Here is a 26,790-nt window from a genome sequence, read left to right on the forward strand (position 1 = left end):
AGGAAGGGATGGGAGCCTAACCTTAGAGTTGGATCTATGGAACCACAGATTCAAAAGGAAGTTTAAGAAATTTATTTTTTGATTATTGTCATCATCTGAGTGTGAAGAGAAGACTGGTTAGTAAAGAACCAGGAAAGATAGAGGCAGTGAGAGAAAGGATGCAGTTTATTTCTTCGATCATCTAACCCTAAGAGTGCCTTCAGTAAAGACAGAGGCCTTCAGTGCCATAAACATGGCATACAAATTTCTATTATTAATTAAAAATATCTCCAGTTAAAAAAAAAACAGAAAACAGATCGCTGTGGACATCCTGGCCCGAGGACAGAGCCCATGCTCACACAGACTGCTCCTTAGATTTGGTCTGGTCAGGTGATCCCTGAGGTCAAAGCTGGGGCCAGCTTCATGGGCCTGTAGTATGGCTGAAGCCGCTGGGATTCTTTGACTGCCAGCGCCACAGGTCCTCACCTTGGGACAGAAGAAGTGGGCGTGATGTCACAGGTCCTGCCCTGCATGCACACTCTGTAGTTCACTTAAAATGGGCTGCTTTCAAACAAGAGATTACATCAACTGAAAGTGTTGTGATGATAAACATGTCTTTCAATAAACAAGTCCTGTTACTAAAAAAATAAATGGGTAAAATGTACGTTTCAGAATAGGTTAGGCTGAGTATGGTCTTATATACAAATACTCACAGACAGACTCACAGGCAGACAAGCACAGATACACACACAGGCAGACAAAAAACTCACAGGCAAACAAACAGGCAGACACAGACATACACACAGGCACACAGACACACACACAGGCAGACACAGACAGACAAACTCACACATCCTGTCCAGGCCAAACTCTGCCCTCCAACCCAGCTCGGTTTCAGCAAGGTGGGGGTCAGCGTAGCAGGAAGCGATGTCCCCGCTGCGCCGTGGTGCGATCTGGTAGCGGATCTGCAGGGACCACAGAGGCCGGAGTTTCCCTCACCGTCAGTACAGACCATGCAGGTTGGAAGCTTCTCCATATTTTAGATCGTGAATTTTCACACCAGATCCAACAGGAGACCCTGCCCCTGCACAGCCAGGGGGCTACTGACCTCTCGTCCAGAAGCCTTTTCCATGGCTTTCACCATCTGAAGGACCGAGTAGCCAGTGCCTGTGCCAAGGTTGTAAACCTGCAGAGGGAGCAGGAAGCTGAGGAGCAGGCTGTGGGGCTGATCCACACCCTGACAGGGATCTTCCCGAGGCCCGAGCATGGATGCCTACAGTCTGTAAGCATTTCCTCTCCCAACAGGGAAATGCTGGCACACAAGCTACAGATTATAACCATAACCGTGTGTCACATAAAAGCAACAGTTTAAAGCACACTAAAAAACAATTCAGCTATTGATCTTTGCGCTTGTTTATTCATGTATCTGCAGGACAGAGAAGAAGCTGGAGGAAGAGGAACCAGAAAAGGGCGACAAAATCAGAAAGCTGTACCTTGCAGCCACAATTTCCCTGCAGCTTCCTGAAGGCAGCGATGTGTCCCTTAGCGAGGTCCACCACGTGGATGTAGTCTCTGACTCCTGTGGGGCACAGGGGGGGCAACACACGGGGGGGCATGCTGGTCAGCCCCGTCTCTGCATCACTGCATTGAGGGACGATCTGACCTTTGGCCTGCACATCACGGCACACAGACAAACACTGTAGCCTGACCTGTCCCATCAGGTGTGTCGTAGTCATTCCCAAACACACGGAGATGTTCTCTTCTGCCAATAGCTACCTGAGAACAGATATACATACCAAGAAGTGGAGTTATTAGCAATCTCTGACAGACTACCGCGTCTAAACCTTCCACTTACCCGGAAAATGTACTCCATAACTGACATATAGTTTAATTTAATATCGCCAGTGCCAGCAGTTAAACATCTTGCTAGCTTATTAGCAGAATAACGTTACATTGTTTTTTTCTGTGGAAAACTAAAGATCGATCTGCTGGCCAGATTTAATAATGAAGTATGAATATGTTGCAGGCCGAAGAAATATAAAATTTTGATGCTCGATAGGCGAACAGATCATAAAATGGACTGCAAAGTTCAGTTTTTAGCAGAGACTTTCGTTGTGCAATATTTAAAAGGACAATGGTAAAACAGCGAATGAGAATAAAGTCACTTACACACACACTCAAATACACATAACATATCTGTTCCGTTCTTTTTTGAAACTGGTGGAAACGCAGGCTAGTCCTCAAAAGGCACCAAGTGAGAACCAGCCCAGCACCAGCACTGGCTCCAGCTCCGTGTTGGTGGAAACGTGGCAGTTTGGATGCTTTAGGATCAGGATCTGTTTTACTGTAACAGACCAGCAGGGGTGCTTACCTGGGAAACGTAGGGCATTAAGTTATTGGGGATTCCCTGGGGGTCTTCGCCAATCTCTCCTGAAGAATGAGCACCGATTGGATTGAAATAGCGCAGCAACACAGCGTTCCAGTCCTGTCCAAACATAAGCACACATATAAACACCCACAACTGATGTCAAAAGAATGTTACTTCATGGTTCATGGTACAGCACACGCACACAGACACACAGAGAATGTTCTCTGGAGAGGCACACTGGTACCCTTTGGGATCTACACTGGTCCTGAATCATCTCCTCAATGAAGTACTTGGTCTTGCCGTAGGGGTTGGTACAGCCGCCCACAGGGTGCGCCTCATCGATGGGTAGGTGCTGGGGTTCCCCATAGACGGTCGCTGAGCTGCTAAAGACGATGCTGTGCACACCGTGCTCCTGCATCACCTAGGAGATGTATCAGCAGCTTAATGGCGGCACAGACACGGACGCTGACAAACGCGCGCACAGTCACGGACTCTGACAAACGCGCGCACAGACACATAAAGATAGGCAAGTAAAGCTGGAGAGTCAAAGAATAATCACATGCAGAACCCTGGAATGGTAAATAACAGGGCACCACTTTGCCAAAAATGTAATTAGTACATTTACTTTTCATCCCAAAATAGTTTAGTGTTACAGCATAAAACCAAACACAGATCTTGTGTACAGTTACACAGTTAAAAGGGTTAATATAAGGAAGAAAGGTTTTCCGTCTATTCACCTCCAGAAGGTTGATGGTTCCAGTCAGGTTGACCCGATAGTATCGCAGAGGCTGCTCAACGGACTCGCCCACGGCCTTCAGCCCCGCAAAGTGCATCACTGCTGAAAACTTGTGCTGCACAGAGAGAGAGAGACAGACAGACAGACAGAGATATAGAGAGAAAGGAAAAGGAGCCAGAGGAGATGACTGCTCATTTCAGAGGAGACATCACACATGTAATGATAAGCAGAGTCAGATACATGTCAAGGCTGCAAAAAAGGCAAGGCTTCAGACGTAGATGTTCATAGTGCATCTGTGTAACTAAGGCCAACAGTCATTCATGGAGCTTTCTCCGAGCAAATGAAACGGAGATCTATTTCTAATAAGGTTGTCAAAAAAATCGATTCTTAGATACTAATCGATACTAAAATTAAGTATCTAGTTCGATATAAATTAGCACTGGTATCGATACATAAATGCCAGTTTTGCATCTGCCGATTCACGGAAATCACCGGCAGGCTACAAAAATTTTCAACAGGCATTGCAGCGGGCAGCCCCTCCCCCGACAACGGCTACCTGGAGGACCCATTGTTTTACATGAGTCACACACTTTAAACACGGAAGCGGGCGAAAGCCGCTCCAGCTTTAGATCTGCAGCACCAAGCTTGATAGAGAATGTAAAAAGCAAGAGAACGGTCTGGAAATATTTCACACCAGATGAACAGGGAAAACCAAAATATGTGGACAAGCCCATTTGCAAGAAGTGCTTCAAAGTTGTCTCTATCAAAGCGAGTAGCACGACAATACTGTTGAAGTTAACTATAAGAATGGCTGTGTCTTCGCTTCTCTCTCTAGGTTTTTATAAATGTTTTTATAATGGAGTAAAATAATGACCAAAAGTGTTTACATTATGTGTTAAGGTCATATCTTCTTTTTTTGCACTTCACCCATCTCTCCTTGCATTATATGCATGCTGCACAGTTGACCTGGGAAATGTTATTTTTTGACACTGTATGCTGTGTCACTACATACGACTGGTGGGGCAAAGCATCTGTTGACTTGACATCTTTGCGATTTTTCTGACGGCAGTTCCATGCTTTTACATAATCTACAGACACATAATGCTGAGGGAGAAAAACAGATGGGCAAGCAATGAGCTGGATGGGCAGACAGACAGACAAAGAGAGAGGCAGGCAGACAGAGAGGCAGGTCGACAGACAGAGAAGAGAGGCAGGTCGACAGACAGAGAGAGAGGCAGACAGAGAGGCAGGTCGACAGACAGAGAGGCAGACGGACAGAGGCAGGCAGACAGACAGACAAACAGGCAGAATGCTGACCATCTGAAAAATCCTTTCCAGGCCTGGTCGGTCCAGAAGGTCCAGCTGATGAAACTCAATGCTGATGTTCAGAATGTTCTCTATCCTTCGCAGACTCTCCGGTACGTCCCCCTCTCCTGCAGATGGAACACAGCGATACCGTCATGTGGCTCACTATTCACAGACGCCTTCCCGTGCTTACATGACCAGCTATCCCACTCCTAATGTCCACTCCTCTCCAAATTCTGTAGCACAGCAGAGACTCAGCTAATGAATGGAAATCACGTAAGCTCAAAATCTAGATCCTGTCCACATCAATGAGGACTATGGAAAAAAGGTTGCTACAGGGCCATCAAATCAAGAACAGACAGATTCAAAGACAGTTTTCCTCCTAGAATCATTATCTAACTTTGAACACTCTGCCTTACATATTAATGACCCCACCTATTAGCATGTGCAATATTTTAATAAATTATTGACAAAGAAAATCAGGAGAGGAGTGCGTATAACAATTTGTTGGCTGTAAACACCTATTTTTGTAAATTCTTCTGTTCATTTTTACATTGTTTCTATTTGTATTCTTTTATATTCAGTTGAATATTCCATTTACTTATATTCTGTCTGTTTACTTTTATATTTATCTTATTCTTTTGAAATGATGTATCAATCCTCTTTTCTTTCTTTCTTGCACGACAAGGATAGTCTTCCAGTTTCATTATGCCTTGTGCAGTGACAATAAAGCCATTCATTCATTCACTGAAGGCCACAGAATGGAGCCTGGGCCTCCCTCACCTCGGACCGCATTGCTGAAGTTATCAATGACGACCGGGCGGAAGCCAGCCTGGATGAGCTCCAGCACGCAGTGGCTGCCCACGTAGCCACCGCCCCCAGTCACCAGCACCTTCAGGGCCATGTGCTCCTCCTGTGGGTTGTGTTAAAGGCAGAGCTCAGAGCAGGAGTTTTCCCTTACAATTCCAGTCATGACAGAATGGATGGAAATGTCATACAGTAGGTTCCCCGCAAGGCCCCGAATGGCACAATTTCTGGGTGGAACGGCTCTTTGGCAGAAGCTGGTGGGGTGCACACAAAGAAGGCCTGTGTGAGAAGCCATGCTGTCTGGCCTAACCCCCCCCCATACAGACCCGCCCTGTTTCCACTCTAATGTAACCCACCAATACAGAAAGCCAGTCATCCAGCTGTATGGCAAATACAGCAAATCCAGAAGGGCAGTAAGATGTCCCTTGACCCTATTTCAATGTGATCGTCTTTCTTCAGCTAGGTCACTTTTTTACCACCTTATGACAGTATCACGTATGTAGGCAGTCTAAGTATTGCTTTATGATGTGGCAAACTGAAGGACACACCCCATCAGGCAAACCTGCAAGGCTTCTCTGCCGTGCCTAACCTGAGCTCTGACGTCACTTTTTACGATCCCTTGTTTAAAACCAGTTTGCTAAGTTGCATATCTGTACCGGGCCATTCATCTGAAATTGTGGAACTACATAATTACCTAAACAACTCCAGATCAGTGTTAAAAGTAAAAAGTGTCCGTAGTCCCACACCAGACTGTCTGAAGATGAGTACCTGGACGGTGGCACATTGGTTTGCTGCCGGGTTCCTATGAGTGCGACCTACCAATACAGCAACTGAAGTTCGTATCTTCCCTGAACCATTCATAAATGGGCACTTTCCCCGCACTCCATGCGTCGAATGTGCCTCACAGACAGCACTGCGAGCATGAGCGCCCCACAGCCGCTTCTCGTTTACAGAAAGGCCGTTAATGTACTGTGCCAAATATACAGAATTTAATTTCCGATGGTTCCCATAAAACCCAATAATTGTATTAAAACGTAGCTTAAGCAAAACTGCCGATCAGAAGAGTCCTGTCGCTGGCCGCCTGCCGCACCGCTTACTCACTTAACGCGGACTGAAAGCCCATAGCCCAAATCCTACCTTTACGTCCATGGGCTGCAATCGGCAGCGCTTCTTCTCCGCGACCACCTGTGCAGGACCAAGGAGGCGCTAAGACGGGCAGCCGGACGGTTTGAGGGACTGAGCGCGGACGTGGAAAGGGGCGGGCATTCCTGCGGAGGTGCACCCGGAAGCAGCATTCTCATTGGGAGCCGTCAGCATTACGTTAGCAGTCACGCGTAGCTCCATACTCAGTCCTCGAAATACCTTCCGGTAATATATTTTAGTAAAAAAAAAACTTCACATATGCGTGTTCAGCTTATTAAACTTATGTCGTGACGCTACTAAATAATGTCAGTCGCGGCAATCATAAAGTACAGACAAACAGACAGTAGTGCAAGACTAAATTCAAAGACATGCAAAAAAGTAAACGTAGTAAAAACGGACACAAGTGTTGTGTTTTGTGCAAATACAAATTTGTCTTTATACTGTATGTTTGTTCCTGCATGCACAAGAATTTCCTCCTGGGATCAAGAAGGGAATTTATCATGCAAGTTTTAGTCATAGTTTTGTTTAAACCAAAAGAAATACAAGATTTAATGCCCCTTAAAACTAATTCTGTTAAATATGACCGCGTAAAATCGAAGAAATATAATAGTCACATGTAAATAGAAATAAATTGATATTATAAATTACTTCCCATTATGTTACTGTAGATAAACAGCCATATTAGATGACATATTAAGTATTGCAAAATTCTCCTGGTTGTGGTTGTCCTAGTCAGTACTAGTATGATTCTTAGTCAGTCTGCACAAGGTCAATAAATTCAGTGAACCTGCCATTTCATATTCATGACATTAAAGGTTTATTCGATCTTCAATATCATTTTAATTAAATGTCATACTTTAAAAGATGTACCTCAGTTTAGTACCTCAGTTTAAATGGCATTTATCTTCGTTCACTTACAATTTGCCCGAACTACCTTAAATCCGACAAATAATCCGACTAATCATGAAATCCAATTCTAGCCCGGTTAATCGGTAGCCATTGTGCAATATCACTTGATAACACATTACACGCGGTGCTGCACGTATAAAACTCCGTAGTAACACGTCCACAGATAAGTTGGACGGTATAGTGTGTGCGACCGATTTAATGAGCCACAAATGAGTAGTAGATCAACGGCCATATTAGATGACATATTAAGTATTGCATAATTCTCCTGGTTGTGGTTGTCCTAGTCAGTACTAGTATGATTCTTAGTCAGTCTGCACATGGTCAATAAATTCAGTGAACCTGCCACTTTATGACATTAAAGGTTTATTCGATCTTCAATATCATTTTAATTAAATGTCATGCTTTAAAAGATGGTGCATCGCTATCAATGTGTTTATTCTCCAAGAGAACAGGAATCAAGGCAAGTTTATTAATATAGCACAATTCAGATGCAAAGCAATTCTAAGTGCTTCACAGAAGCATAGGTATACATTAAAGTAAGGCCATAGTCAGGGTTAGGGTTATGCCCATAGAAATGAATGGAGAGTCCCCACAAAGATACAAATACATGGACTGTGTGTGTGTGCGTGTATGTGTGTGTGCCAGCAAGCTTACAGTGTGGATTCCCAGGCCATGCAGCATGTTCACCACATCTTCAGTGGCCACGTTCCCAGAAGCCCCCTGGGCATACGGACATCCTCCCAGTCCTGACACAGAGGAGTCCACTACGCTCACCCCCATCTGGAGCAGAAGGCCAGAGAGACACACAGTCATGCAGGTGCAGGTGCAGGTTTATCCCTCAGGCTGTCTGCATTTTCGGTGAGGATGCCGTTTAATAGCAAACATATCACTTGCACTATTCTGGGCATCCCTCATTTTACATCTTTTTGACTACAAATACATATTTAATATTATTGCTTTCATACATTTCATTATTTTATTTGCCATTTTATCTTTCTAACTTATCAGGTCTTTTTTCTAAGCAGTCATTTCAAGTATTTCTCTACACTCGTGCACATCTGTGCATGTGACAAACAAACAGGAGACCTGACACACACACACGCAGGAGGGGCCTGACCTGCAGGGCAGTGAGGATGTTAGCCAGCGCCTGGCCGTACGTGTCATGGCATTGCACAGCCAGCGCGCCCAGCGGCACCTGGGAGCTCACAGCACTCAGCATCGCCCGCATGCTGCCTGGAGTTCCCACCCCGATGGTGTCACCCAGAGACACCTCATAGCAGCCCATGCTGTACAGGCGCTTGGCTACCTGCAGGGGGCACTCACAATCACACACTGGCAGAGTGGGGTCGCACTTTCTCCTTTCATTCTATGTCAGATTTTTCTTCATCTTCCTCTACATTTCGTGGCCTTAGTTGCTGCTAACAAAGCAAGAGAAGCTTATATTTAAGAAGGAAAACACAGGAGGTTGAGAATTCACCTGAGCCACCTGCTTAGAAATCAGGGAGAAATGGACCCTGTATGGGCAGGAGAGGATAGTGAATTTCTACGGGAAAAAAAAAAAACTTCTGCTTAGACTTTGCGACTTTGTGTGTTTTGGGGTAAGATTATGCATTATACAATACAATGATGATCGCAGTTTTTTAGTGCTGTAAAACATTTTGTCCAATTTCATGCAAAACTGCATTTATTCGAATGACAATTTGCATAAATTGGGGCATGGCACTGTCGTCATCGCCCATAAAAACTAAATTATAATAAGTCATAAAGGAAATGGGCCAGAGGGCGCAAATGTAAAGAAAGTTTTTGAAAGACATGGTACCTTTTGAAATACATTTTTTTAAAGAATTAGAGGCTTTTTAAGCATTACATGAAAACAGAGATAAAATGGGAACACAGAACACATCTACGGCCACACTAAAGTATTACATGAAAACAGAGATAAAATGGGAACACAACACATCTACGGCCACACTAAAGTATTACATGAAAACAATTCACAAGATCGTCACGGATAAAATTTCTGCAACTCTATAAAATACTAACATTAGAATTTTATTTTCTACAGTCTTTACATATGGCATCGTAATGGCGTTTACATACTCTCACCCCACATTCACAGCACACCATGCTACACTTCCGGTCACTTTTTTTCGGACACTTGCCGCACCTCTTCCTTTTTGACTGTCCCCCCAGGAGAGGCGGGGCTACACTCTGTTGGGCTTCGGTGGGCTGGACTTCCTTAAACAATCTCACAATTGCAGCAGCATTGGAGCCTTGGGGAAAATGGACTCGCTCCTGAATGGCGGGGATGATTAGGGCTTCGCCCAGCTCTTGCAGGAATAGTCTGTTTCTTAGCGGTCCCTCTGCCTTCCATCTTGGATTGATCTCTTTCAACACAACGTATGCATTGTACGCCGAAATGTCCAGAATGCTATAAAGCAGGGCAAAGGGCCAGCGACATGTCTTCCTTTTGCAGCTGTAGTTTGAAATGGCCTGGTCCATTGTATCAACCGCCCCTTTAGTTTTGTTATAATCAATCATAATTTGTGGTTTCAGCCCATCGACAACATCTGCACTGTTGTGGAATGTGCTCATTAGCAGTACATTTTTTTTCCTTTTGGTTATGCAGGACACAAGTGTTGTGTTTTGTGCAAATACAAATTTGGAAGAGTACAGCCGCCTGCCCTTAGTTGTTAACAGGGCAGACGGCAGCTCTGGACGATCTTTGTGAACAGCCCCTATCATCGTGACGTGACGTTTGAGGAGCTTCTGCACTAAATCAAAGGAGGTAAAAAAGTTATTAGCAGTAATGGTTTGCCCTCTGAGCCCCTCAGATAGGTCCAGCACCACTTGTTTGGTGAAATTGTTTTCCCTTGCCTCCCTCTGAGACTTCCCCGTATACACATCGACTTTCCAGCAGTAATTAGTCTTCGCGTCGCAAAGCACCCATAGTTTCAGTCCACGCCTCCTCGACAGGTTTTGCTTGAACGAGCAGTGTCCTGCAAGAACACATAGAGAGAGTACTAATTTGTTGTCAAATAAAGCAATCAGATACAAATTATACAAATTTCTAGTAACACCTTACAATATAATTCCTAAGTAACATAGCAACTACTCAGGTACAAATCATGAACAAAGTAACTGCTTGAAATGATCCACTATGATTCATTGGTAATGAACATGAGATCTATATTTGAATTATAAAATTGTAAGAATGTATATCAATGCAAAGCAGCAATAACGTATTTTAGTTACCTAGAAATGGTACCAGTAGCTCATCTATGGTGACATCGTGGCCGAGATTGTACATCAGGGGCAGGTTTGCCGACCACGTGTCCCAGACTTCTCGCATTGCAGCCAGCTTGTCCGTGGATGTCCCCGCTGATCTTGATCCTTTGTCATGAAAACGAATTGCCGAAGATAACTGATTGAACCGTGCACGAGGCATGGTTGCCTGGAATATCGCTCTACCCGTCTTTAGATCCCATAGACTTGCAAAAGTCTCGCCTTTGGATCTAAAAACCCCAGCCAGAATCAAAATACCGATATACGCATCGAATTCTTTTGGGGTGAATTCAGTCCAGTCGCTGGGGAATCGTTTTCGCCCCTCCATGTTAGTCATTGTGACGATCGTCCCCTCTATTGATTTCGGGAGGAATGCTTTGAACGCAGACAACACGTCGCTTGCTTGCGAGACACACAGTTTCGTTGGTCCTGGAGTTTTCTTCAGCACGTACTTCGCTGATAGTCTGCCTCTTTGTTGGTCCGGTGCTTTGGCTGACCATTTTATCTCACCATTTCTAGACACAAACGTCTCGTCTTCTGAATAGTCATCTTCTGATGATTCAAATGAGGTATTGCCAACTTCTATACTATCCACGTCGGAAGTGCTGCTCTCCATTCCTTCTATCTGATTCTCGACATGGAGATTAGTGATGTGTCGCTCGCGAACAAAACTGCCTGTGAGCCGGAGTCGCTCAGAGGGAGAAAAAGGAATGATTAAGGAGACGCGCGCGACAGAATGAGTGACCGCAGGAAACGGAGAGCGCTGAATTTCCCGTCACATCCGCTAAAAACTCAGGAAAACTGAGTCCGATGCGTTCCATTTGCCACAGAAGTAGCAATACCATGGACCCATATGAAAAAGCAAGATTTTTTGCTTAGCTGGACAACTTGTCGGATTTAAGGTACCTCAGTTTAAATGGCCTTTATCTTCGTTCACTTACAATTTGCCCGAACTACCTTAAATCCGACAAATAATCCGACTAATCATGAAATCCAATTCTAGCCCGGTTAATCGGTAGCCATTGTGCAATATCACTTGATAACACATTACACGCGGTGCTGCACGTATAAAACTCCGTAGTAACACGTCCACAGATAAGTTGGACGGTATAGTGTGTGCGACCGATTTAATGAGCCACAAATGAGTAGTAGATCAACGGCCATATTAGATGACATATTAAGTATTGCATAATTCTCCTGGTTGTGGTTGTCCTAGTCAGTACTAGTATGATTCTTAGTCAGTCTGCACATGGTCAATAAATTCAGTGAACCTGCCACTTTATGACATTAAAGGTTTATTCGATCTTCAATATCATTTTAATTAAATGTCATGCTTTAAAAGATGGTGCATCGCTATCAATGTGTTATTCTCCAAGAGAACAGGAATCAAGGCAAGTTTATTAATATAGCACAATTCAGATGCAAAGCAATTCTAAGTGCTTCACAGAAGCATAGGTATACATTAAAGTAAGGCCATAGTCAGGGTTAGGGTTATGCCCATAGAAATGAATGGAGAGTCCCCACAAAGATACAAATACATGGACTGTGTGTGTGTGCGTGTATGTGTGTGTGCCAGCAAGCTTACAGTGTGGATTCCCAGGCCATGCAGCATGTTCACCACATCTTCAGTGGCCACGTTCCCAGAAGCCCCCTGGGCATACGGACATCCTCCCAGTCCTGACACAGAGGAGTCCACTACGCTCACCCCCATCTGGAGCAGAAGGCCAGAGAGACACACAGTCATGCAGGTGCAGGTGCAGGTTTATCCCTCAGGCTGTCTGCATTTTCGGTGAGGATGCCGTTTAATAGCAAACATATCACTTGCACTATTCTGGGCATCCCTCATTTTACATCTTTTTGACTACAAATACATATTTAATATTATTGCTTTCATACATTTCATTATTTTATTTGCCATTTTATCTTTCTAACTTATCAGGTCTTTTTTCTAAGCAGTCATTTCAAGTATTTCTCTACACTCGTGCACATCTGTGCATGTGACAAACAAACAGGAGACCTGACACACACACACGCAGGAGGGGCCTGACCTGCAGGGCAGTGAGGATGTTAGCCAGCGCCTGGCCGTACGTGTCATGGCATTGCACAGCCAGCGCGCCCAGCGGCACCTGGGAGCTCACAGCACTCAGCATCGCCCGCATGCTGCCTGGAGTTCCCACCCCGATGGTGTCACCCAGAGACACCTCATAGCAGCCCATGCTGTACAGGCGCTTGGCTACCTGCAGGGGGCACTCACAATCACACACTGGCAGAGTGGGGTCGCACTTTCTCCTTTCATTCTATGTCAGATTTTTCTTCATCTTCCTCTACATTTCGTGGCCTTAGTTGCTGCTAACAAAGCAAGAGAAGCTTATATTTAAGAAGGAAAACACAGGAGGTTGAGAATTCACCTGAGCCACCTGCTTAGAAATCAGGGAGAAATGGACCCTGTATGGGCAGGAGAGGATAGTGAATTTCTACGGGAAAAAAAAAAAACTTCTGCTTAGACTTTGCGACTTTGTGTGTTTTGGGGTAAGATTATGCATTATACAATACAATGATGATCGCAGTTTTTTAGTGCTGTAAAACATTTTGTCCAATTTCATGCAAAACTGCATTTATTCGAATGACAATTTGCATAAATTGGGGCATGGCACTGTCGTCATCGCCCATAAAAACTAAATTATAATAAGTCATAAAGGAAATGGGCCAGAGGGCGCAAATGTAAAGAAAGTTTTTGAAAGACATGGTACCTTTTGAAATACATTTTTTTAAAGAATTAGAGGCTTTTTAAGCATTACATGAAAACAGAGATAAAATGGGAACACAGAACACATCTACGGCCACACTAAAGTATTACATGAAAACAATTCACAAGATCGTCACGGATAAAATTTCTGCAACTCTATAAAATACTAACATTAGAATTTTATTTTCTACAGTCTTTACATATGGCATCGTAATGGCGTTTACATACTCTCACCCCACATTCACAGCACACCATGCTACACTTCCGGTCACTTTTTTTCGGACACTTGCCGCACCTCTTCCTTTTTGACTGTCCCCCCAGGAGAGGCGGGGCTACACTCTGTTGGGCTTCGGTGGGCTGGACTTCCTTAAACAATCTCACAATTGCAGCAGCATTGGAGCCTTGGGGAAAATGGACTCGCTCCTGAATGGCGGGGATGATTAGGGCTTCGCCCAGCTCTTGCAGGAATAGTCTGTTTCTTAGCGGTCCCTCTGCCTTCCATCTTGGATTGATCTCTTTCAACACAACGTATGCATTGTACGCCGAAATGTCCAGAATGCTATAAAGCAGGGCAAAGGGCCAGCGACATGTCTTCCTTTTGCAGCTGTAGTTTGAAATGGCCTGGTCCATTGTATCAACCGCCCCTTTAGTTTTGTTATAATCAATCATAATTTGTGGTTTCAGCCCATCGACAACATCTGCACTGTTGTGGAATGTGCTCATTAGCAGTACATTTTTTTTCCTTTTGGTTATGCAGGACACAAGTGTTGTGTTTTGTGCAAATACAAATTTGGAAGAGTACAGCCGCCTGCCCTTAGTTGTTAACAGGGCAGACGGCAGCTCTGGACGATCTTTGTGAACAGCCCCTATCATCGTGACGTGACGTTTGAGGAGCTTCTGCACTAAATCAAAGGAGGTAAAAAAGTTATTAGCAGTAATGGTTTGCCCTCTGAGCCCCTCAGATAGGTCCAGCACCACTTGTTTGGTGAAATTGTTTTCCCTTGCCTCCCTCTGAGACTTCCCCGTATACACATCGACTTTCCAGCAGTAATTAGTCTTCGCGTCGCAAAGCACCCATAGTTTCAGTCCACGCCTCCTCGACAGGTTTTGCTTGAACGAGCAGTGTCCTGCAAGAACACATAGAGAGAGTACTAATTTGTTGTCAAATAAAGCAATCAGATACAAATTATACAAATTTCTAGTAACACCTTACAATATAATTCCTAAGTAACATAGCAACTACTCAGGTACAAATCATGAACAAAGTAACTGCTTGAAATGATCCACTATGATTCATTGGTAATGAACATGAGATCTATATTTGAATTATAAAATTGTAAGAATGTATATCAATGCAAAGCAGCAATAACGTATTTTAGTTACCTAGAAATGGTACCAGTAGCTCATCTATGGTGACATCGTGGCCGAGATTGTACATCAGGGGCAGGTTTGCCGACCACGTGTCCCAGACTTCTCGCATTGCAGCCAGCTTGTCCGTGGATGTCCCCGCTGATCTTGATCCTTTGTCATGAAAACGAATTGCCGAAGATAACTGATTGAACCGTGCACGAGGCATGGTTGCCTGGAATATCGCTCTACCCGTCTTTAGATCCCATAGACTTGCAAAAGTCTCGCCTTTGGATCTAAAAACCCCAGCCAGAATCAAAATACCGATATACGCATCGAATTCTTTTGGGGTGAATTCAGTCCAGTCGCTGGGGAATCGTTTTCGCCCCTCCATGTTAGTCATTGTGACGATCGTCCCCTCTATTGATTTCGGGAGGAATGCTTTGAACGCAGACAACACGTCGCTTGCTTGCGAGACACACAGTTTCGTTGGTCCTGGAGTTTTCTTCAGCACGTACTTCGCTGATAGTCTGCCTCTTTGTTGGTCCGGTGCTTTGGCTGACCATTTTATCTCACCATTTCTAGACACAAACGTCTCGTCTTCTGAATAGTCATCTTCTGATGATTCAAATGAGGTATTGCCAACTTCTATACTATCCACGTCGGAAGTGCTGCTCTCCATTCCTTCTATCTGATTCTCGACATGGAGATTAGTGATGTGTCGCTCGCGAACAAAACTGCCTGTGAGCCGGAGTCGCTCAGAGGGAGAAAAAGGAATGATTAAGGAGACGCGCGCGACAGAATGAGTGACCGCAGGAAACGGAGAGCGCTGAATTTCCCGTCACATCCGCTAAAAACTCAGGAAAACTGAGTCCGATGCGTTCCATTTGCCACAGAAGTAGCAATACCATGGACCCATATGAAAAAGCAAGATTTTTTGCTTAGCTGGACAACTTGTCGGATTTAAGGTACCTCAGTTTAAATGGCCTTTATCTTCGTTCACTTACAATTTGCCCGAACTACCTTAAATCCGACAAATAATCCGACTAATCATGAAATCCAATTCTAGCCCGGTTAATCGGTAGCCATTGTGCAATATCACTTGATAACACATTACACGCGGTGCTGCACGTATAAAACTCCGTAGTAACACGTCCACAGATAAGTTGGACGGTATAGTGTGTGCGACCGATTTAATGAGCCACAAATGAGTAGTAGATCAACGGCCATATTAGATGACATATTAAGTATTGCATAATTCTCCTGGTTGTGGTTGTCCTAGTCAGTACTAGTATGATTCTTAGTCAGTCTGCACATGGTCAATAAATTCAGTGAACCTGCCACTTTATGACATTAAAGGTTTATTCGATCTTCAATATCATTTTAGTTAAATGTCATGCTTTAAAAGATGGTGCATCGCTATCAATGTGTTATTCTCCAAGAGAACAGGAATCAAGGCAAGTTAATTAATATAGCACAATTAGGATTACCACTTTTAATACAAAAAAATAAGGGACGCATACTGCAGCGGGGGCCACATCCCTTGGGGGCCAAGACCACAGTGATCACAGGCCCAATGACATATGCCAGTGGTGGTAAATCGCAACTTAACAAACAAATCATAATATTACATTGGAATGTGATCCACTTACATTGTATTTACAGAATTTTTACAAATTACAATTTGTGACCCAGTGTGTGAAAACCAGGCCAAATCTAATTCTGAGATAAAGTTTGATTTTAGCCATTCATTTCACTGTGATTTCAGTTGTTGACATGGTTTTACTCAGTTAATATTAAATACATATATTTTTATTATTTTCACAGACTGTTCTTTATTTCATGTAGAAAACAGTAAATTACCAAAAAAAATGACTCCAGCTAGGTTTTCACAGACTGGGTCACATTTTTAACATTATTTAGCAATTAATTAATTAATTGATTAATATTGTTGATAATAATTATACTGTCATTACCATGTCTGCTTCGGGAGAGACTTGGGGTACGAAGAACTGTCTGACTGTGCTTTGATTTTTGTGAGCTCTGTCATTGCGGGAATGCTGCTCTCCGGAGGCATGTTGTCGCACGTCTGACAGACCACCATGAGCCACAGAGAACGCTCTCCGACAAATTGTACAATTGGCTTGATAACAATTTCTGCTAACACTCTGCAGCCAAGTATTTGTTTCCTCCCACTCTCTGCGATATTTTTGCAGCCGCTTGCGTTTAAGCTCTGAAACTTTAAGACGCGGGAGGTTACCTGGAGAAGCATCTGCCATTTTTTAAATATTACTCTCTGCCAACACTTTGCAGACTCTACTTAAAAGACCCGCCCTCCTCACTGGACAGTTAAAAAGACCAATCAAACTAACGATGACATCAAGTATTACCCAATCAAAAGTAGGAAAGGAGGCATCTTCATAAAATGCGTGTGGGATGATTTGCATGAGACGCTGCTTTAAAAAAAATGATAAAAAATACGGGACAAAACCCGTCCCGTATTGATTCAAAACGGGACGCGCAATTTCATTCTCAAATACGGGACGATTCCGTATTTTAAAGCACGGGTGGCAACCCTAACTCACAATTCAGATGCAAAGCAATTCAAAGTGCTTCACAGAGGCATAGGTATAAATTAAAATAGAAGACATTAAAATCTCACTTAAGATAAAACAAAAAAACCTAAGAGCCCAGACAAACGTAGCTAACCAGAAAGAACAGTAAGTTTTAGCAGAGCTCCGGTCTTTAGAAAGCTTGTTCCACAGACAGAGAGCATAAAAACAGAACGCTTTACCTTGGTCGGTCTTGATTGTGGGAACACTAAGTAAACCTTTCCTAGATAACCTTTCCTAGATTGTTGTACTGTTGCATGGTGTGAATGACAATAAAGTCCACTTACACTTACCTCAGGGGTCTGGATGCTTCATAATGTTCAAGTAAATCAGAAATGTATTTAAGCTTGAGACCATGTAGTGCTTTGTACACTAGTAATGATATTTTAAATTCAATCCCTAATGCACAGGAAGCCAGTGCAGTGGTTTAAGGACTGGTGTAATATGCTCTACTTTCTTGGTGTTAGTGAGAACTCTGGCGGCAGCAGAGTGGACCTGCGGCTGTGTGACTGATATTTGGCAAATAATTGTGAACATACTGTTACAATACTGTTATGTCTAAACAAATACAGAACATCTTGATTCTGTGTTTATCTTTAATTCTTGCTACATGTTTAAGCTGGTAATATGCTGATTTTGTAATTGTCTTTATGTGGCTGTTGGGATTCAGGTCTCAGTCCAGAACTACACCATGATTTCTGGCTTGATTTGTAGGTTTTATTGTCATGGATTCAAGCTGAGCACTAAGTACTAATCCTTCCTGTTTGGACCCAAATACAAAGATTTTTCTGTATGGTGGAAAATCCTGGCACATCCACTCATTGACTCCTTCAGTATTTAGTGACTCTAAGAGACTATGGTCATGTGGTGACACTGTAATGTAGAGCTGTGCGTCATCTGCATTTATGGTTATGGAGATGTTACAGTGTTCCATAATCTGAGCAAGGGGGAGCATGTACATGTTGAATAGAAGAGGCCCAAGGATGGACCCTTGAGGAATTCATAATTACCTAGACTCACAGGAGTCCCTATCTCGTAAACATGATTCAAACCAGTATAACACTCTGCCAAAAAGTCCCACCCACTTTTCTCACTTGTCTAGCTTATGGTCAACCATGTTGAATGTAGCACTGAGATCCAGTGATACCAAAACGGAGATGTTTGATTCATCACTGCTCAGATAGATGTAATTTAAAACTTTATCAAGTGCAGTCTCAATCCTGTGTTATTGAAATCCAGTGAAAAGCATTGCAGATATTTTTCTGCACCATGAAAGAACTAAGTTGCTGAAAAACAACCTTTTCAACAATCTTCCCTAAAAAAGGAAGGTTTGATATGGGCTTATTACTCATTACTCAGATACCAAATTCACCAAACGATTTCTGTCTGTAATGGCAACATCCACTCATAAGCACAAAGATCAATGCATGACATCTAATATTTCCCAATAAAATGACAGACCTACAAAATATATTTACATCTGAAAATCGATGTTGGAAAGTTTGAGATGACCACTACAAAAATCATAGTATTTTCCTGAATATCTCCATATTTACGCAGGCCTTGACTGGTTCTCGTATAAATCTGATGTGTTCTATACAGAATAACTACAGGGCAGAAGGTGGTGGTGCCCATGGATGGGGAGGCTTAGAGTTTGCAGGAGGCCTGGGCCACCTTCGAGTTGGTCCTGCGGTTGAGTGAGCGGCAGATGAAGGCTCCAGCGTCCATAACCCTGGTTAGGTCAACACCCTGAGAGGGAGAGAATGGAGAAAGGGGAGAGAATGTGAGGAGGGAGTGAATGGGGAAAGGAGAACGAATGTGAGGAGGGAGGGAGGGTATCGAGAAAGGAGAGTGTGAGAGGAGGGAGGGTATGGAGAAAGGAGAGAGTGTGAGAGGAGGGATTGTATGGAGAAAGGAGAGTGTGAGAATGGAGGGAATGGATGGCGCCATTCCCTTGATCAACAAACTGGACAAGCTGCTGTTCTTCAACAGGACGAACATGGACTTCGCACGTCCTGCTGCCCAGTGCTTCACTGACACTTGGCTCAGTGAATCCATTCCCAGTGTTAAATAAATACTGCAGCCTGAACTTAGAAACCCTGTTCATAAACTGCAAACCCTTTTATTCACCATGGGAGTTTTCACCCTTCATCCTGGCTAGACTTCACATTGCACTGCAGGCTAACGTGAACGACGAGCTGGGAATTCTGGCCGACCAGATAACCAGTCTGGAACAGAAACACCCAGATGCACTGCTCATCAGTGCAGGATGTGAGCTGTGAGCCGGCTCTTCCAGAGACTGAAAATCAGGAAGGCACCAGACCCAGACGGCATCTCCCCCTCATGCCTCAGAACCTGTGCTGACCAGCTGGCTTCAGTCTTCACTGAGATCTTCAGCAGATCCCTGGAGCTGCGTGAAGTTCCCACCTGCTTCAAACGCATCACCATAATCCTGATCCCCAGGAAACCCTCCATCACTGGACTGAATGACTACAGACCTGTCACCCTGACATCGGTGGTCATGAAGTCCTTTGAACGTCTGGTGTTGGACCATCTGAAGAACGTCACAAGACACCTGCTGGACGCCCTGCAGTTTGCTTACCGGACAAACAGGTCAGCGGATGATGCAGTGAACATGGGACTGTGTTACATCCTGCAACACCTCGACCACCCAGGGACTTATGCAAGGATTCTGTTTGTGGACTTTAGTTCGGTGTTCAACACCATTGTCCCAGAAATCCTCTCCTCCAAACTCTCCGAGCTGAATGTATCTCCTGTTATCTGTCAGTGGATCACCAGCTTCCTGACTGGCAGGGAACAGCAAGTGAGGCTCGGGGAGATCACCTCTGATGTACGGACCATCAGCACTTGTGCTCCTTAGGGCGATAATGGAGAAAGGAGAGAGAATGCGAGGAGGACGATAATGGAGAAAGGAGAGAGAATGCGAGGAGGGAGGGAATGGAGAAAGGAGAGAGAATGCGAGGAGGGCGATAATGGAGAAAGGAGAGAGAATGCGAGGAGGGAGGGAATGGAGAAAGGAGAGAGAATGCGAGGAGGGAGGGAATGGAGAAAGGAGAGAGAATGCGAGGAGGGAGGGAATGGTGAAGAGAGACCAAATGTGAAGAGGGAAATGGAGGAGACAGGTATGGGTTTGTATTTACCACATTTTGGGGACCACTGTTTTTAACTAGTGAGGACAATTTTCAAGGCCCCACAATGTAAACCACAACATTATAAAAATGTGACTAATAAAAAAAACTAAAAACACCAAAAGACTTGTGTTCAGTTTGGTTTTATGGATAAAGTTAGGGCTGGGTAAGGATTAAAGGTGTAAAGTGAATAGCCCTAAGTATGTTCTTTCACATCTGGCATTAACATGCCTCTCATACGACCGACCATTAGGATTCGCATCTCACTCTCCCACACTTATTTAAATAAGCACATAAATCACTTCCAAATGCAGAGCTCAACTGCATTGAGCGCTGTCAGAAATTGCTCAGTGGAAGAGAGCCTAGCTTACGGTAAATCTATATTATTCCATTACAAACCTAAAATGACCTACATCAAAAAAGCGTTTGGGTACTTTGCAAACCCTACAGACTATGTCCAAGGTAATTACATACATGTAAATGTGTGCAGGCCTGAAAATCTCATAGCAGGCAGCTCAAATAAGTTGGCTACCCTGCATGACCTTTCTAACAGTAAGGCTAAGCTGAGTAACAAACATCAGCGGTTAATTCAGTACACTTTAACAGCACCACAAACATCCCCTAAAACAATCATACAGTTGAATTGTCACCACTCTAACATCCTTAAGGGGATTTATTGCAGGACAACATTAGTTTTTGCTGTATGTACCTAGTGTGTGTGCGTGCCCTGCTGCTCACACCAGAATGTCGGCTGAGTAGGCGGTCCTTCAATGCAGCCCAGGACACATTCGCGTTCTCACTGCTATAAGAATGTGGCCATATGCGGCCCAGAACACCTCCAAATGCGGTTTGAGTAATCGGATCTCAATGCGTCCTCAATGGGTCTTGGGTGCATTCACACCTGTCATTAGCCCCATGCACTTGTGATGGGATCATCCTGGATGTTATGTTAATACCAGGTGTGAACAGGGCCATAGTCAGGGTCAGGATTAGGGTTATGCCCATAGAAATGAATGGAGAGTCCCCACAAAGATACGAATACATGTACTATGTGTGTGCGTGCGTGTATGTGCGTGTGCCAGCAAGCTTACAGTGTGGATTCCCAGGCCGTGCAGCATGTACACCACATCTTCAGTGGCCACGTTCCCAGAAGCCCCCTGGGCATACGGACATCCTCCCAGTCCTGCCACAGAGGAGTCCACTACGCTCACCCCCATCTGGAGCAGAAGGCCAGAGAGACACCCAGTCATGCAGGTGCAGGTGCAGGTTTATCCCTCAGGCTGTCTGCATTTTCGGTGAGGATGCCGTTTAATAGCCAACATATCACTTGCACTATTCTGGGCATCTCACATTTTACATCTTTTTGACTACAAATACATATTTAATATTATTGCTTTCATACATTTCATTATTTTATTTGCCATTTTATCTTTCTAACTTATCAGGTCTTTTTTCTAAGCAGTCATTTCAAGTGACAAACGAACAGGAGACCTGACACACACACACGCAGGAGGGGCCTGACCTGCAGGGCAGTGAGGATGTTAGCCAGCGCCTGGCCGTACGTGTCGTGGCAGTGCACAGCCAGCGCGCCCAGCGGCACCTGGGAGCTCACAGCACTCAGCATCGCCCGCATGCTGCCTGGAGTTCCCACCCCGATGGTGTCACCCAGAGACACTTCATAGCAGCCCATGCTGTACAGGCGCTTGGCTACCTGCAGGGGGCACTCACAATCACACACTGGCAGAGTGGGGTCGCACTTTCTCCTTTCATTCTATGTCAGATTTTTCTTCATCTTCCTCTACATTTCGTGGCCTTAGTTGCTGCTAACAAAGCAAGAGAAGCTTATATTTAAGAAGGAAAACACAGGAGGTTGAGAATTCACCTGAGCCACTTTATCTGGGGACACCTGTCCTTCATATGGGCATCCAAGGACACACGATACATAGCTGTGACATAAGGAAACAGTCAATAGAAACATTCAATAGAAAAATCAGTCCTCATGAGCAGGGAACAATTCATCTCTCTGGGCCCCAGGAGGGATCGGCCCGCTCTGCCGGGGCCCAAGGCCCTGGGATCAGCTCACTCTGCCGGGGCCCCAAGCCCTGGGATCAGCTCACTCTGCCGGGGCCCCAGGCCCTGGGATCAGCTCACTCTGCCGGGGCCCTGCTTCCTTACCCCCGCACTGTCACGTTGGCTGCTTTTGCTGCTCTAACGACTTCTTCAAAGCGCTGCAGGCTCTCTTCCACTGAGCAGTTGATATTCTTCTTGCTGAATAGCTCAGATGCTGCTCCAAAAACAGCCACCTCCTCAGCACCGGCATTCAGCTGGAGGGAAAGGGGGAGCCAAAGGACTCCAAAACTAAGAATTATCATCACATCTATATAAACTATGTGTTCTACTGCTCCTAGAGTAAATCATAACTGTGTGAAATATGGGTGCCAAATGCAGAGACATTATGAAACAATAACTATATATTCAAAGAAATGCTACATCCATCCATCCTTTGTTCCATACATGGTATAACTGCCTGGTCAGCATTGTGAGGGCAAGGGGAGCCTGCCCTGAGCAGCAGAGAGCAAAAGACTGGGGTAACACCCTAAACAGGGTGTTGTACATAATCTGAGTGCAGGAAACAGGTCCTGCATCAAAGTGACACCCATCTGGTTCAACCCTCAAGCTGAAAGGCATTACAAGGGAAAAGGCACTGTGGCTATGAACAGCCAGGTGCACAAATGATTCACACCACAGAACTGCCTGTGATTAGGGAGGCTAATAAAGGCTGTCTTGGAACAGGCAGAGGCTAAGACAGGGGACTCACTGCTGCCTGGAATCCCTTCAGGTTAGGAGTGAGCACAGGGTAGCGAACTCCCAGTCGTCTTTGGATTCCTCGCATCACCTCTTCCTGGTCTGCCATCTGTGACACATAAATAACAACAGGGCCACTGGCTGAATTTAGGATAAACACTAACATTCAATGATGAAGGGTGGGCAATAAAACTGATTGTGATTACTTAGGACCAGCCCAGCAACAACACAGTCGATGAGGGAATAAAATGCCCCTAGTACAGCGGTGGCCAATCTTATCCGCAAAGGGTCGGTGTCTATGCAGGTTTTTGGGATAATCTTTAGGTCAGCTGTTCAAACCCAGGTGTGAGGACTCCTCAGCCAATCAGTCCTCTAATTAGTTATCTAATTAGGGCGTTGCAGCGAAAACCTGCATACACACCAGCCCTTTGCGGATAAGATTAGCCACCCCTGCCCTAGTAGTACCCACCTGCGGGACCCATTTTGGGGAGACAAAACTTGTGGCTTCGATGACAGGAAGTCCAGCTTCTGACAGCATGTTGATGAGCTCGATTTTCACCTCAGTAGGAACTACAGTCTGTAAGAGACAAACCCAGGAGCAGCATGAGGGCCCTGCCTGCCCAGGTCACCGGGTGCGAGGGACCTGCCACCCACAGCCATGGAGCACAAGGGACCCGCCAGCCCACAATGCCATATCAATGAAGATACCCAACCCTAGCATTAGCGGAGCCCCGTGGAGAGTAGAGCTATAGGTTACACTTCACCTCTCACCTTCTCATTCTGCAGGCCATCTCTAGGCCCAACCTCAACAATCTTAACTTGTTCAGGTAGAGACTTCCCAGTTGGCACTGACACCTGCAGGGGACAGACAGAGACACAGAAAATTGGGTCAGGTTTCCTGCTAACTAGGGATGGGCATTTTGGACAGAATGACTAATCAGATTTGGCCATTCATTATTTGAATTATATTAGATTAATCCCACCGCCACAGCACCCAGAGCATACACACGGAGAAGCATGCATGGAGTATGGATGAAAATTACACATTTATTGGAATACAAAACGAGTCATCACTCATTGCTGCAAAAGTCTTTTGAAATTTTATTAAAAACTAATTTCATAGAACATAAATTAAGAACATTTTTAATGACAACCACAACTTCAATTTGATTTTTAATGAATAGCAGCAGCATTTGCAGATTCTGTTACAATTATTACCACAAGTTGTGCCAACATACGCAAAGCAATGCTGACAAATTAAGTGCTTTTGCTCAATTTTCTCTCTCTGGAATCCAAAATATTTCCATACAGCAAAAGATTTTATATTTGACAATGCTGAGTCATCCCTGCTCCTGACCCCAGTGGTCACAGGACATGCAGGTGTTCTAGATATTAATGTGCTGATGTTCTCAAAACCAGCTGGAAAATAAAACCCAGCTCAACATATACTTCAACATCACTAATATGCAGTGCAGGCTGATGAAAGCTCCCTGCAGCACTGTGAAGCTGGTGAGAAACAAAGTAGGAGACGGACAGGTCCCCGACACAGAGCCGAGTAACACAAGGTCTGATTTTACTGTGAATTTCTACTTAATTATGCAGGGGCGGTCAATCCCATAGACGGCCACCTAGTGCGCCGACTTGTAAGCCTCGGTGATGCTCCCTTAGGTTGCCACATCGGGTAGGACTGGTGCTGTAACTATGTTTTATTTCATTCACAAATTCGAGGACGTATGGTCCAACACAAATAACTGACAAAATCGCCACTTAACCTCCGTTTCACTGTCGTTCTATTTCAGTTTTAAGTTGCGTTTATATTTTATGACAGAATAACTAAAACCACCTGGGAAGATGTGGCCTTCGGAAAGGAAGACATTGACCGGGCATCAGCGGCTCGGATGTGTACCCCATGGGCACTCACACTCTGCGCTGAGGCTGAATTGGCAAAAGCCCACGATCGCGCACCGAAACTCGGGCTGCAACGAACACTCAGGGACCCGCGCATCATCAACGCCGCCATCTTCTTCAGCCGCAAACCGGAAGTGGCAGCAAGCTACCGTCAACCAATAGACACGCTGAGCACAGAGTTTCACAACCAATCACGCTTCGGGAACGTACCAATTCAGGAATGTCAGTTGTTTACAATTTGGAGGGTAAACGGTGATAAAAAAACTGACAGTAGTGGGATCCACATTCACAAGTGGATGTTCAACATGAAGAAACATGGAGCCCATTGTAGACAAAAATAAGTCAGAAGGACGTAAATCTAGATTGTAAGTTGGATGTCTGGGGGCATTATCCTCATAAACTGTTCCCAAAATATCAACGATCTCACCGTTCTTCTACACAAGCGTCTCCGTGAATTTGATGTTAGTTCTTGCTTCAATTTTAGTAGAATTGATGTTGTTCTGATGGAGGCTCTCTTCAAACTGACGTCTTCTGCCTCCTAATGCCTCAATTAAGTCAGCTCCTGTTGAAAATAGGGTTGCCATCAGTCCTGCATTTTGCGGGATCACCCCGGCTGGAAAAAACGAATCTCATACCGGGACTACATGCGCACTGCTTAGTCCGTGATGATTGCAGCATCGCGTATTGCCTCCATGTTCAAAGATAAGATTAGTTTTTTTTGTTTTTTTTTAAGTTTCAATTAATTTGATCAGTGAAACTTGAAAATCTTTTCTTTGTACTTTTGTCAGTTAAAGGTTCACGTGAATTAACAAACCACATATTTTTGCTTTTATTGCATTTTAGACAATATCCCAAATTTGCTAGAAATGGGCTTTATATAAATCTAAAAACAAACCATTGTAACACTACTTGGGACACAAATGATGTAGTAGTACACTTTTACTTAATCCATTAATTAACTAGTAACTAACTATTATAGTTCCAATCCATCCATCCATGTTCTCTACCCTCTTGTCCTACGCAAGGTCACATGAATCTGGAGCCAATCCCAGAAAATATAGGCAGAAGGTAAGGAATTGCCCAAGACGGGATACCACACTGTCACAAACATTTTTGTAAGCACAAGAATGCCAGATTTTAGCAAGGTGTAGTTTTCTGAATTAAAATTTGATCAGCAGTTGTAAGATTTGTAATCGGTTGATTAAATCATTGATTTAATATAAGATTAAATGAAATTATCAATGCTTTATGTGATCATTCTGTGGGAGGTTGATGTTCTGTAAATATTGAAAAAGAAAATCTTCTGTATAGTACCTAGACTTGCTTGAAGGGTTTTCCATGGAATCCACCCTTTGTCTTTAGTGTCTTTGTGCTCTTGCACATCCCCTTGGAAGAACACAATCCCTGTGATTTGCTCCGGGTTTGGCATGGCGCACGGTTCATTGTAAAGGTGGTGGATACATGCCCCCCTCCCCCCCCCCCCCACTGGAAAAGCAGCTACTTCAGACAGCTTCTCATTCCAGCCTGTGTGGGGAAGGAAAACATGAAGATACTGGAGGCTCCTAAAACCTTAAGCATGTCGCTGTAATGACCCCCAAGGAGTCCATTTTACTAATACATTTCATCTCTGCAAAGGCTGCTCCAGAACTGAACTGTGAAAAATGAATTGGGTGCTGGTGCGATGACAACTG

The 26,790-nt window shown here is 44.3% G+C and overlaps 2 protein-coding genes across 5 annotated transcripts; both read right to left on the bottom strand.

The window, feature by feature from the left end:
• Positions 1 to 57: 57 nt before the first annotated feature.
• gale (UDP-galactose-4-epimerase) lies at positions 58 to 6,482 on the bottom strand. Of its 4 annotated transcripts, none has more exons than XM_023802068.2 (11): positions 6,333 to 6,482; positions 5,172 to 5,301; positions 4,401 to 4,516; positions 3,085 to 3,198; positions 2,592 to 2,768; positions 2,351 to 2,464; positions 1,689 to 1,755; positions 1,473 to 1,558; positions 1,088 to 1,165; positions 830 to 944; positions 58 to 465 (listed from the first exon to the last, which is right to left on the bottom strand). In XM_023802068.2, the coding sequence occupies exons 1-11, from the start codon at positions 6,342 to 6,344 to the stop codon at positions 401 to 403; spliced, it is 1,074 nt and encodes a 357-aa protein (XP_023657836.1). In that variant the 5' UTR covers positions 6,345 to 6,482; the 3' UTR covers positions 58 to 400. The 4 variants fall into 4 exon arrangements, 2 of the variants coding, with proteins under 2 accessions (XP_023657836.1, XP_023657835.1); XM_023802067.2 differs by having other exon boundaries at positions 2,550 to 2,768; XR_002836960.2 differs by lacking the exon at positions 58 to 465 and having other exon boundaries at positions 874 to 944; positions 1,088 to 1,291; positions 2,550 to 2,768.
• Positions 6,483 to 9,063: 2,581 nt separating this feature from the next.
• hmgcl (3-hydroxy-3-methylglutaryl-CoA lyase) lies at positions 9,064 to 25,238 on the bottom strand. Its single transcript, XM_023802070.2, has 12 exons — positions 25,113 to 25,238; positions 23,963 to 24,046; positions 23,661 to 23,768; positions 23,205 to 23,300; positions 22,562 to 22,710; positions 22,269 to 22,332; positions 21,909 to 22,097; positions 21,478 to 21,603; positions 16,602 to 18,986; positions 12,581 to 12,769; positions 10,503 to 12,243; positions 9,064 to 10,246 (listed from the first exon to the last, which is right to left on the bottom strand). Exons 1-9 carry the CDS (start codon positions 25,209 to 25,211, stop codon positions 18,885 to 18,887), a joined length of 1,017 nt encoding a protein of 338 aa, XP_023657838.1. The 5' UTR covers positions 25,212 to 25,238; the 3' UTR covers positions 9,064 to 10,246; positions 10,503 to 12,243; positions 12,581 to 12,769; positions 16,602 to 18,884.
• Positions 25,239 to 26,790: the final 1,552 nt, after the last annotated feature.

The sequence above is a fragment of the Paramormyrops kingsleyae genome, chromosome 14 (genome assembly GCF_048594095.1).
Source record: "Paramormyrops kingsleyae isolate MSU_618 chromosome 14, PKINGS_0.4, whole genome shotgun sequence".
Lineage (NCBI taxonomy): Eukaryota > Metazoa > Chordata > Actinopteri > Osteoglossiformes > Mormyridae > Paramormyrops > Paramormyrops kingsleyae.